The 12,391-nt window shown below is 46.8% G+C and overlaps 1 protein-coding gene across 4 annotated transcripts in view; it reads right to left on the bottom strand.

The window, feature by feature from the left end:
• Positions 1-12,391, bottom strand: part of TNRC6C (trinucleotide repeat containing adaptor 6C) — a 129,195-nt gene that overhangs the window by 18,588 nt on the left and 98,216 nt on the right. For 3 of the 4 annotated variants that reach the window (XM_068530447.1, XM_068530448.1, XM_068530450.1), the window contains exons 8-13: positions 10,941-11,021; positions 9,582-9,639; positions 7,508-7,650; positions 5,685-5,834; positions 4,177-4,323; positions 2,091-2,210 (exon numbers count right to left, since the gene is read on the bottom strand). In XM_068530447.1, coding sequence (XP_068386548.1) covers positions 2,091-2,210; positions 4,177-4,323; positions 5,685-5,834; positions 7,508-7,650; positions 9,582-9,639; positions 10,941-11,021 — 699 coding nt within the window. The remainder of the gene's footprint in view (positions 1-2,090; positions 2,211-4,176; positions 4,324-5,684; positions 5,835-7,507; positions 7,651-9,581; positions 9,640-10,940; positions 11,022-12,391) is intronic. The other variant, XM_068530449.1, reaches the window with a different exon arrangement.

The raw sequence follows: 12,391 nt of genomic DNA, 5'->3' as shown, positions 1-12,391 counted from the left end.
AGCCCCAACAAAGGGTTCCACTTCTGTACATTAGTTTAAAAAAAAAAAAAAAAAAAAAAAGGCACAGATTCTCGGTCCCCTTACCATCCTGTGGTTTAAGCATAGCGTGAGGCATGAAGCTTTTTCAAAAGGAGACATGTCTTTCCAAAACCTTTCTAGCGCACAGACTTTACAAAGTAACTCAGTCAGTACCCCTGTTTAGTGCTGGTAATGAGGTTTGTCAGCAAATATTTTTCAGTTAATGAAGAGATCAAAATTCTTCTGCTCGATTCATATAAACTAAAAATAAAAAGAAATGAGGGGAAAATAAAAAATTTTTTTTCCCTTATAAAGATGCAAGTTGTCCAGAATGGCTCAGACAATGTGGCGGGACAGCAGTGATCGGCGGTCACAGAATAATACACGTTAAAGGGCTCGTAACGACCAGGAGCCACGGGTGGTCTCGGTCCACAGGGAGCCTGAAATCCAGACTTGTGGCTCTTCTGCCACACAGACCCCGTCCACAAAGCCAGCGAGAATGATCGTCAGATTCTTCCCAAAATGAGGCAGAAGGCCGGATCATTTGTTTCGAAGGTTGGCTGAATATTGTAAATCTTTTCTTTACAACATGGATTTTTGGGGACGTTTTGGGCAAGAGGATTTATTGAAATAGAATCCAAGTAGAAGTAGAGATTATACTACTAGAAATGCCTCATTAATCTGTAAATTAGAGAGGAATAAAATACGTCACTTAAGTGAATCCTTATAGGCTCTAAAACTTAACCTTAGGATGTACTGAAACTTCATTTTACGAATTTTTCCGGAAAAAAATGTCAAAACAGTGTATACATTGTTTTTAAAACAGAGCAGATTAAACATAATCCAACATTTTCTTGGTATCTTTTACACTACAGAGGTCAATAAAAATTATGTATAAATAAGGGATTCCAGAACATCGGTACGACTGATAATCAGTTCTGTCTCACGTCAGAATCCAGCCGTCCTCTGTGTTATCAAGGAGTAGAAAGCTGTTTTCCTCTGCACTGAGAGCTCTAAATAGCATGCTTCTCAGCTGCTCCCTGAGGTCAGTGGTCCGTTCCTGGTGCTGGCGGTAGCACACCGCCCAGGGGCCTTACACAGCATGCCTGTGAGGCAGCCTGGCTCCCTTTTCCGAGTGAAGTCCAGTCCCGGCCCGGACCCCGTGCCCAGGGCCCTGGGTACTTCACTGCACTGCGGCTTGTCCTAGGTCACCTCCACCCCACCTGGCCACTACCTGGAACCAGACACCCAGACGGTCAGACGTGCGTCTAACAAACGCTGAAGGGTCAGGACTGAGAGCCCAGGCCTCCCCCGTAAGGAAAGGCTGACAGCATGGTTTTGTCTATTGGAGGCTTTTCTTCCTTCATGACTCCTGGTCATTTTCGAGGAGCTGTTGGGCAAGACTTCTAAATAAATCAGGTGTCAACGTATTACAGAAGGAAATAATATACTGGGTCCTTAAGGGAATATAAATTCAGGATGCACCTAGGGATACAATGCCATGGCATTTCATGGTAAAAGCAGTAAGATTGTTGAAATTTAAAAATTCAACATATGTTAAACTATAAAACTTGCAAGAATTATTAGGCTACAACATCAGCCTTTCTCAAGAGGGATTCTGAGAGAATCAAGTCCTAATCTCTAAGGCATCTCATCTCCTGTATGTAACCAAGTAACTTCTGTCTTCTGCTTCTAGAATGGTATCTGTGTAGACCATCCTTGGAAGAATTTAGAGAACAATCATGAAATGATTTCTTAGGTTCAGTGGTTCAGATGAGGAAGGCTGGCTGAGAGCTAACAGACACCCTAACTGTCAGATCTGGAAGACTGTGATCACGAAGGCGCCAAAGAATCCACAAAGCTTAGTGGAAACACCCTTAAGTGAAGAACTTCCTAATTCTTGTACTAGCTTACAAACTTCACGAAAGTCTCAATGACATTCCCTGACGTGAAGAAAAGCGTTACAGCGACGGCTCTGCTGCAGCCGGCGCGCATGTTGCTGGCACAACCCCGGGCTCACGGGGAGAAGGCCCTTCCTCTGTCCTCGAACCCGAGCAGATCTACCCACTCACCAGCTGCAGCTGATAGAGCTGGTTCAACATCGTCATATGCTGAGGATTAATTGGCGAGGTTAATAGTGCAGGGTTGAGACCAATGTTTTTTGCTGCAAACTGCAAAAGCTGTGCTTGAACCTGTTAACAAAAAAATGAACCATTAGACATGAATTCTCTATTCAAACATTTACTTGTCTGTGCAGTTTTTTGAGATTCAAAGCTGATTAAATGACAGTTATATTTGTCTCAGTGAACTTCAAAAGCCGTTAAAAAATTTACAGACATTTTAACATTAGTAGTTAACATGCTTTTGTGGATAATATGGAAGGAAGGAAGGGAGGGAGGGAGGGAGGGAGGGAGGGAGGTAAAGGCAGAAGGCAAGAAAGAGATTTCTTCCTCCAAATATTTTAGTTACGAATTAACTTTCTAAGGCTCTGGGTTACTCCTATCGGTAACTGATGTCACGTTCTGTCGAAATGAAGATAAGTGGGCATCATTTAAGGGTGGGCGATGGCGAAGGCGTGGTCTCTGGGAGGAAGTTCGAGCCTCCTCAAAGGAGGCCAGTGCCTGCGTCTCACACAGGCGCCTCGGACCAGTCCCCGCAGGAGCTTGGCAGATGGCACCGCGGCCACCTGACCGGAGGGCCTCGTTCCAGGGCAGGCAGGGATCCCTTCTCAAGTTGACACGCTCGGGAAGTGGTCTCCCCCTGCTCGTGGGACCAGCCATTCCTCTCAGGGGGCCCGGCTGCCCAGCCTCCCATGTGGCACATGCACTGGTGTGGCCGGCCAGCCCTGACCGCGACGGTCAGCCTGTCTCCCTGCTCAACTGGCATTCACTGCCCTGAACCCGTCAGGGGCCTGGCACTGGCCAGCTCAGTGTTTTCCACGGCGTGCGCTGTACGCTTATCACAGTGTTTACGCAAGATGGTTTTAGGTAGAGCACGGAAGAGTATCTTTTACAGTCGTCTAACGTGTATTAGAAAAATGTTGCTTTTTCTCTTTATGACGGATATGTTCAGTTTTAAGAATAAATTTATCTAAATTAAGAAGGCAAGTCAACTTAAAGAAAACACATTATGTAACAGTCGTGGGAAGCACACAGATGAGTGACGTTCGGGACACGCTGGCTTGCTGAGTGTGCGGAAGGCTGCTCTCTGTCTCCAGGACCCGTCTCTGCTCCTGCGCCTTAGCTGGGGTGGCCATGTCACTAGGCTTGGGCAGTGGGACATGAGTGGAAGTGGTATGTCTCTCGTCTTCCCTCCTGTCATCGGGAAACGGCCGAGGCAGAGCTGCTGCTTTCTGCTCTGTTGCTTGGGGGAGAATTACTTGTCTGTCAAGTCTGAGCATCTGTATTTCGGGGTCTCTTTGTTGTAGCAGCTTACAGTGTGTCCTGTTTAATGAATTTTACTATTATTTTACCCAGACTTCAGCCATCTCAACTCAGTGCACAGATCTCAGGTCAAACAACTGTGGAGGAATAATTACTTCCAGCGAATTCTCCGATTTACCCTTTTAATCTATTATTGAATATTCTTTTAAGGGGTAAGGACTGTAACACTGTAATTAAAAACTCAGTCCAAAGTCAAAAATTATGGAAATGTTCTAAAAGTAAACAATATTAATATGAAAAAAAGCTGATATTATGCTTTAGAGCTATGTGAAACAACAATATCCTTTTCCTTAGTTCTATTTGCGCTTTTTTTTCAAAACGATCTAATACTAAAGAATAAACTTAACTAAAAAGTCTGTGATACAGAGACTATTATATATTGTCACTTTTAGTTTGTCACTAAAGCATTACTCAGTCCTTCACCGCTTCTAAGAATTTTCTTTTGCGTCCCAAGCAATTTCACTTTCCTCTCCCCCCAGCCTAGGAGAATTCAATGGGTTCATCCGAGTGATCTCAAGACCAGGACAGAAGTCCCATCACTGGCATGTGTCACTGGCAACAGCACTCTGACGGGAGGAGGCCCAGCCCTGGCCTGTGGGGTGGGGGCCCTGGGGGAGCTGCTCTGGAAACGCCTCCCAGGGCAGGAGGGTGGGACGGACAGGGTTAACACGGGCGGGCTGACTGGCTCTCAGAGCAGCGCGGACGCGGGTCTGACCTGAGGGGATAGAAACTGAGGCACTTGAGCACGGAGACTGGGCTGGGAGGAGCTCAGGGGCTGCACGGGCGGCTGTGGCGGCTGCTGCAAGGTCCTCGCTGGTGCCGCTCCGCTGCTGCCAAACATGCCCAGATTGCCACTCGGTGTCTGCAGGGAGGCGGAGGGCTCGTTACACAGTCGCCCGGGAGCAAGCGGGGGGCAAGGCTGCACCTGCTCCTGCCGCTCTCAACGTGTACCAAAGGGGATGTTTAAGAAGCGCTGTCTAAACTGGGTACAGATGACAGAAGATCTGCCCGCGAAGCCTGCCTATGTCTTTAAATCACAGAAGCCGCCCACAGAACCAGTTTTAAGTGCCCCCCCACAAGGCCGTCGTGTTCCAGGAACCTATAATTACACAGAGCCAGGCACAGGAGCGGCAGGCACAGCTGTGTGGGCAGCGTCTGTGCTGGGGTAAAGGGCATCATGTGCGCGGACCACTAACCTGGGAGAACAGGACACTTTCCAAAAGGAAATATAATTATGATTTCAACCAACCTGAAATTGAATACATGAACAACTCCAGGCATATTTGTGTTTAACACATATATTTGTGTTAAATATAATAACTATATATTTGAGTGCTTCTTTCTCCTCTCCTGACTGGGTGTCTGACCCCCGGGGCCCGCCGGCCAGGCCGCTGACTTCCCGACAGCAGAAGAGCTGAAACTGGCACCGCGGCCCAGCGGGCAACAAGAGACGGCCAGGATCACGCGGATGGGGCGCCACTGAGAACTGCCGCCCGCCGCCCCAAATCCCACAGCATCGCTGGAAGAGAAGGCTCAGAGCTGTGTGTATGTGAGCCTCCCCGGGGAGAAAATCAAGAAGAGCAGTTCTGTGGACGGGAAGAGCGTGACGCGCTTTCGTATCATTTCATTCCAGGGGAGAGAAGTGACACGAAGCGGCCGTCGAGCAAAACCCCAGTTCCCTCCGTTCAGGGACGTCTGAGGGTGACTTTCACCTTCCCCAAGAGTGTCAAAGGCAGGGAACAATGCCAACATCACTCTCTGAAAACCACTGAGAACCTGCAAGAGACGTCACCTCTATCTCTGGGAAAAAGGGGAGAGTATGGCGTTTTCCTGCAGATCAATGCATTTAAGGTTTCGACTGTCAGGAGAGAAAGGACGGCACTGCCTGGACCTGTGAACGCATCAGGCAGGTGAAGACTGCTCTGCGGTCTATGTCATTTCACTAGCAGTACTTTAGTACCAAGGGTGTTTTAGTTACATGTAAAAATAAATATAATTTTGAAGCATTTCCTATAACGTGGTTAAATTTCAAGAACTGGATTCAATTCTTGATAGCAGTACATCACTTGAAAGGAAATCCTTACAATATTTCAGCTCCCTTTACAGATTCAGTTATATTCTCAAATGCAGACATTAATTAAAAATAAGAAGGTTTGCGTGTCAAACACACTTTCTTAAAGGCAAGCGAGAGAGACCACGGTGGCCCTCTACCAACCGCCTTACCTGTCTAGAAGAATTCAAGTTCTGCATGCCCAGCCCTGAGGCAATCCCACCCAGGGCCTGATGAGGGAGTGCACTGTTGGAAAGGGGGAGCTTCAGGCTTGGTGAAGGCAAAAATGGTGAAGTCGTGGGCTCTTCCACGAGGCCGCCATCCTGATTGGGGAAAGAAAGCGTGAGCTGTGTGCAGTGCCCGTCCGCACACAAAGCACAAGTTTCCCAGGGCACAGAAAGGGATGCGGATGAACAAAGAATTAAAAGATCAAAAATGTGTGGACAGGAAAATGGAGAAATGGTCAAAAGGAAGAGGGGAAAAAGAAAAAAGAGAAACAGGATTAAGATGCTGTTTTCATTTTAACAATTATTTTACAAACACATATCAGCTTATAATATTCTCATCACTACTGACCCTGCCTACGGGTAGGAATCAGGAGAGAGACAAACACTGTAAAAAGTCTTACTTGGAAAACACTTTACAACCATTTTCAAATAAAGAGGCTCCTTTTGAGAAGTTATTAGCAAGGCTCTAGGTATACATTAGGTTGAAATCTGCTGACATTCAAATGTTTTTGACCTACAAACAGCGATTTCATATGGTTTAACCTAATAATAAGGTAAATTATAAAACAGACAAAAATCTTGTTATTATTATTTTTTTACATTTATTGGGTGCCAGGTCCTTTGTAAATTTATCTCATCTAACTTCACAACAAACCTGCAGCATTTTAAAAAATTTATCTATCTATCTATCTATCTATTTATTTTTGGCTATCTATCTATCTATCTATCTATTTATTTTTGGCCATGCCATGCGGCATGCAGAATCTTAGTTCCCTGACCAGGGAGCAAACTCGTGCCTCCTGCAATGGAAGTGCAGAGTTTTAACCACTGGACCACTAGGGAAGTCCCCAAACCTGTAGTATTATCTCACATTTTAAAGATACGGAAATAAGTCAGGGTCCCACACTTAGCAAATAAAAATACAGGGTGCGGAGTTAAACTGGAATTTCAGATAAACTACTAATAACATCTTAGAATAAATATGGTCCAAAAACGACTCATTGTTGTCGGAAATTCCGATTTCTCTGGGCACAGAGGCGCCGGGCAAGGCGAGCACGCCACTCCGTGGGGAGCTGGCAGAGGACACAGCTAATCTGAGAACAGACGAACTCTCATCTCTTCTCCTAGGAGCTTGCTTTTCGGCTGTTTGTTTGCTTTAAACTTGTCCTTTCTTGCTTCCACTTTGTTTTCAAGGATGAACATTTTGACTGATTTTAACGGGATGCTGTTTCCCCCCCCCTGAGGTCACACCAACCTGGAGAGGGAGCGCCAAGCCTGACAATACTAAGGGGAACGAACTGGCGACTACACTTGTTGAAACATCTCAGGGGATTTTCCCACAGACCCCTGCGTGTTCTCTGAAGTAGCCCATCCAAGCAAGGGCCACGAGACATGGGTGCCCATGCCTAACCACTTCTAGACCCTTTTTCCTGAGATTAGACATGTAATACATCATTTCCAGTGGGAAGGACTGTGCATATAAAGTAAGACCGTAAAACGGAAATGTGATGGACCCTTGTCTATTGGGCAAATTGAAGCAGCCAAGTTCACCTGCTAACGTGAAAATCAGTTTCCAATTTCAGTATTTTTATTCCTAGTCCCATCATATGAAATATAACACAACCTCTTTTGAGTTAAACATTCATGTATATTAGACAAATGGGTAAAAGTCACTTAAATATTATAGCCCAATAACTTTTTAATCCAACACGGTGAAAATGAAAAACACCTCTTGTTAAAAACAAACAAAAAGCCACCTAAACTCATACCTTGTCCAGGAAGGTGGGGCGGTCCACGGAAGACTCTTTGGAGATGGGTGGGCGGCAGCCAAGGGGCTTGGTGACCATCCCATTGTAGTCGGTCACTCCCAGTCCACGCTTGTCCACATCCACCTTCTTTTCCAGCAGAGCGCCTGGGGCACAGCAGACAGAAGCAGCGCTTGAAACGCGACGCCTCGGGGCTCGGCTGCGCTTTCTGAGCACAGACGGGCACCAGCCTACGCCTCCGGGAAGGAGTTAAGACGCTCACCCCCCAGAACACAGGGGCCTCGGTTTGGCTCTGGCCGGGCCCGGGAGCCTGTGGTCTGGCCCCTGCGCCTCGTCCCTCGCAGCCACGCCGGCCACCTCTGCCACTGTGGTGCTAGGCCCTTCCTCTCCCCTGGGACTTGTCGCCTCTTTTTCCAAAGAGGGCCCTCCCCTGGCCGCCCCGCCTCACGGCCATCGGTCTCCACCTGCTGAGTCCCTACTGGCTGTAAGGGCCTGTCCGAATGTCGGGGACACAACACAACGCAGACCAGACGGAGTCTGTCCTTGTGCTCTTCCGATTCAGAGGCTGGTGTTTGTTCCACTCTCTCTGACTCTGCGCCGCCTCACGGCTCTGAGGAGGCGGGACTAACCCCCTCCAGCTCACACCGATTCCCTCTGTCCCGGCAGCTTATACCACCCATCTGGCATTTGCATGTGATAATAAAGTTGATCCTCATTATTTGTGAATTCCGAGCTTGTGAATTCACCTACTTGCCAAGATATACTCGTAGCCCCCAAATCAATTATTATGGCGCTTTTGGGTCACTTGTGGACGCGTGGGGCGGTGAAGAATTTGAGCCCCCGACACACACATTCCCAGATCAGGCTCTCACAAAGCGACAGGTGTCCTTTTGTGGTGTATTTAGGGCCATCTCTGCTTTTGGTTGGTCATCGCAGTGGTCCCCATGGTCCCCAAGCCAATGTGCTGTCTAGTGTCCTAAGCGCAAGAAGGCCGCACGGTGCCTGCTTCGTTCAGCAGCCGCTGCAGCGGCGCTGCCCAGGCGGCCGAGTTCAGCTGATGAACAGGGCAGTGCAGCCGGAACAGGGAGAGAAAGTCACCATCGTGTATAAGGCTGTGTGGGGGGAGCTAAAGTAATGTCTACAGTGTGAGATGAAGCTTCAGAAAAGATGGAAAGTGGCTCAATTTGTGGATTCACAAGATGATGACTTATTTAAAAAAAGGATAGCTCACGGCATTGGTGTGAGTCGAAAAGGGAACAAACTCTATGGTCACGGTATCCAGGGTCAGGAGGATGTTCAACCCTTCGTAGCTAATGCTTTATTATAAAGAAATATGGCACATAATTATTTGTGAGAAATACATATTAAATACGGTGTCTTTAAACAGAAACACACATAAAACAAGGTTACGTGTTGACTGGTTGACAAAAGTGCTGTGGCCAGAGGCTCAGACGACCTCAATCCTGTATGTCCCCTAGGAGCAAGGGTTTAGTACTTCCTGATTCAGTGTCTGCAGGGACTTTACAGGACATAAGGACCACGAATGATGAGAATCAGCTGTATTTTACATGTAAACATTTAACATAATTGATATTATTTTTAAAGCAATTCCAGAACTAGGGTTGCTTGTTCCTTGACAGTAACCCTCATCTCTCAGCCAGCAGGCGATACTCCCGTGGGGCCCTGAGCAAGCCCTGCCGGGCGCGGCACAATAACAGCTGACTCAGCGCCCAACGAGGTGGGCACGTGGTCCCAGTGCCTTTCTCCAAGAGGGTCACTATCTCCCCGCCTCAAAATAGATGGAGATAGAAAAAATTCATCTATTTGTTGCAAAAATGAAAAAAAAACAAAACCCCAACAAACAGAAAAAGCAAACGCGGTTCAATGTGGTGTTTGGCCATTTGTCCCCAGTGCCCACCAGTCCTGAGGGACTGGCCCCGTGGCAGGTGCACATCCTGTGGGTGGTCCTGTCTCCCCAGCACGTATTCAACCATTAACCCACGACTCTGAACATGAAAACTCACAAACTGGTATCTTTAAAAAAAAGTGTGCTTTAGGTATGTCATCTCTTACTTACTCATGGCCTGGTCAAGATTCATATTGTTACTCTTCAAGGCCTCTTCAGCTGGCTCTCTCTGTGGAGGGAAACAGAGTTTTCACTAGGACCGCGTGTTAACAAAAGCAAAAGCTTGTAAAGAGCTCTATCACTATTAACTCAGGGAAGTGATTGATATTAACCTAATATTGTTAGGTTTTGGAACTAGAAATACTTTTCTTCCTTGTGGTTAGAGATAAATATCTTCTAAATAAAAAATACTTGTAATAAGAAAATGTACTGAATTGATTTTTAGAGGGAAGAACTTGTATTTCACACTTTAAACCCCAAATGTCCAGTGCCAGGAGAGTCTTGTTTCTGACTCTGTGGTTCAGCAGGGTGAAACCTCTCCCAGGGCAGCTGCAGGAAGTCACGGTAAGAGTCAGATTCTAGGCTCTGCTGTAAACTACTTTTCACTAAAAAATGTAAAAACAACATGACACAAAACACGTAGGTTCATTTTGATAATTATCTCTCTGATTGAAACAGACTAGTCTCGGTGGAGGCCGAAACCAAGCTGGGCATGGTGTTGAAGCACTGCAGGGCCAGCGTGGGCCTATCACCTCACCCGTGGGGAGGCTGGACCCCCGGCCGCGCCCGCACAGGGTCAGGGGCCTGCGCCCCACGTGAAGTATGTGGTCCCCTGCTCCAGTCTGGGGCCACTCTAGACACATCCTTTAGGGACATCTGCGGCAATCAAAAGGTAAACACTCATTTGAATAAAGATTTGGAAAGAAGACATCTGAAGGGGCTAGGTGGCAGATATTGAAGGGGCTACGTGGCAGATACAGGAGGTACTGCTCACGGTCTGAACTCCTGCCACTGGCTCTTAGGCACTGAAGAGACCGGGAGGCATTTTCAGAAGAAGACCCTAAGATTTCCAACTCTCCGTACACACGATCTGAAACTCAGGCAGCAAATAGTTCTGGTTAGGATTCTTTATCTGGACACGAGGCTCTAGTACTTTATACCAAGTTTTCTCTTGAGATCTTGGTCAATGTACTGCATAAATGAATGAAACTCACTTTTAATTATAGATGAAAAGAAAATATAAACCTGTATAAACCAATGAAAATTAAAAACCCCACATCATTCTTTATTCTAGGAAAAGGTTCTCACACCTTTCTTGATAGAAATGATGTGGATCTTTGCTGCAGTTCAAAGCAATGATCCCTAAGCAGAAGCGCCCAGGTGAGAGGGGAATTTACGAGTTAGGTTTTGCCAACAATCTCATCCCCCAAGTCTTCCTTCCGTGTTACACATGACAAAGGTGGGCAGGACACAACAGGGCCATGCAGGGCAGGACACATGGCGGGAGGAGTAAAGTAAGACGCCAGTCACCGGGAAGCCCATGTCTGTGAGTTGTTTGATCAGCCGGGTCATGATCCAGGCCTCGTCCTGCTTGCCAGATGTTTTCATGCCCTAGAACCAAGTGTGGGAAGGAGAAAGGCCATGAGCCACGCTTTAATGCATTTCTTCCAGAAATGGGAGATGCCTAAAATTTGTGTCGATTTACACGTCGCAGGGGGTCTGCTACCGCTGAGCAATGCTGTGCTCCACATCGCCCCGACAGCATTGGGCGGCTCGTGCTAGGAAACGCTTCAGGGTGCTTCTGAGGTTGGCATGTGTGTGCCATTTATGGACTTAAAAAAGCAAGGTAATTATTTCTTTTCCCCAGGGAATGAATTTAGTTCATCACAAATATGTACCGCTTCCATTATCAAATAATCATAATAAGTGCTCCCTTGAACACGACCCTATAATAACCATATGAAGTTTACTAAAAATTACATAGCTTTTGCCTTTTTATAAGCTTTATTCTAAAAGATGACAAAATACAGGGTGTTCGTTCCAACAGAAAAGACAAGATGAAAGGGACCAAAAAAACCTATTAATTTTGTTAATTATTCATCGCTTAGGGCCTGTAGGGTGGAGAAAAAAAATAAGTGGGGAAATGGCGGTGAGGGAGAGGATGAAGACAAAAGGAGGGAGTCCAGTGGAAAGGAAAGGGCAGCGAGACGGAGAGGGGGCAGCAGGGCACCGCGGAAGGGCTGAGCGTCAAGATGTGGCCCCTCAAGAATCTCCTGCTCTTCTGCAACGCGGGGGATCTAACAGTGCGTTACTACCATATACAAAGGATTCTTCACAGTGCTTTCAAAACTGAGCCTGCGGGCTTCCCTGGTGGCGCAGTGATTGAGAGTCTGCCTGCCAATGCAGGGGACACGGGTTCGAGCCCTGGGAAGGGGAAGATCCCACATGCCGCGGAGCAACTAAGCCCGTGAGCCACAACTACTGAGCCTGCGCGTCTGGAGCCCGTGCCCCGCAACAAGAGAGGCTGCGACAGTGAAAGGCCGCGCACCGCGATGAAGAGTGGCCCCCATTCGCCACAACTATAGAAAGCCCTCGCACAGAAACGAAGACCCAACACAGCCAAATAAATAAATAAAAAAAAAAAAGTACAATTGGCAGTGATGAAGTTAGGGCTGGGAAAAGAATGTGTCATTAATGAATGAATTTATTAATTAATAAATCATTTAAAAAAAAAAACAAAAAACTGAGCCTGCCACAATCACAGGACGGAGCATGTGGGGTGACTGTAAACTAACACGCTCACTCTCCTCAAGGAAGTGGCTTCTCTAGAGGTGATTTTAATCATTACTCTGCGGCCAGAGCCAGGTTTGCCAAGAATAGACAATATTTAAACTGATCAATTTGGTGTTTCTGGTCCCATCATTAACAGGATTATTTGCCAGCCTGATTGTGAAAAGACTTAATTTGAAGTCTGCAATCAT

This window comes from Eschrichtius robustus, chromosome 20, assembly GCF_028021215.1.
Source record: "Eschrichtius robustus isolate mEscRob2 chromosome 20, mEscRob2.pri, whole genome shotgun sequence".
Classification (NCBI taxonomy): domain Eukaryota; kingdom Metazoa; phylum Chordata; class Mammalia; order Artiodactyla; family Eschrichtiidae; genus Eschrichtius; species Eschrichtius robustus.
Note: the sequence above shows the minus strand (reverse complement) of the source record. Positions and strands in the feature narration are given on the sequence as shown.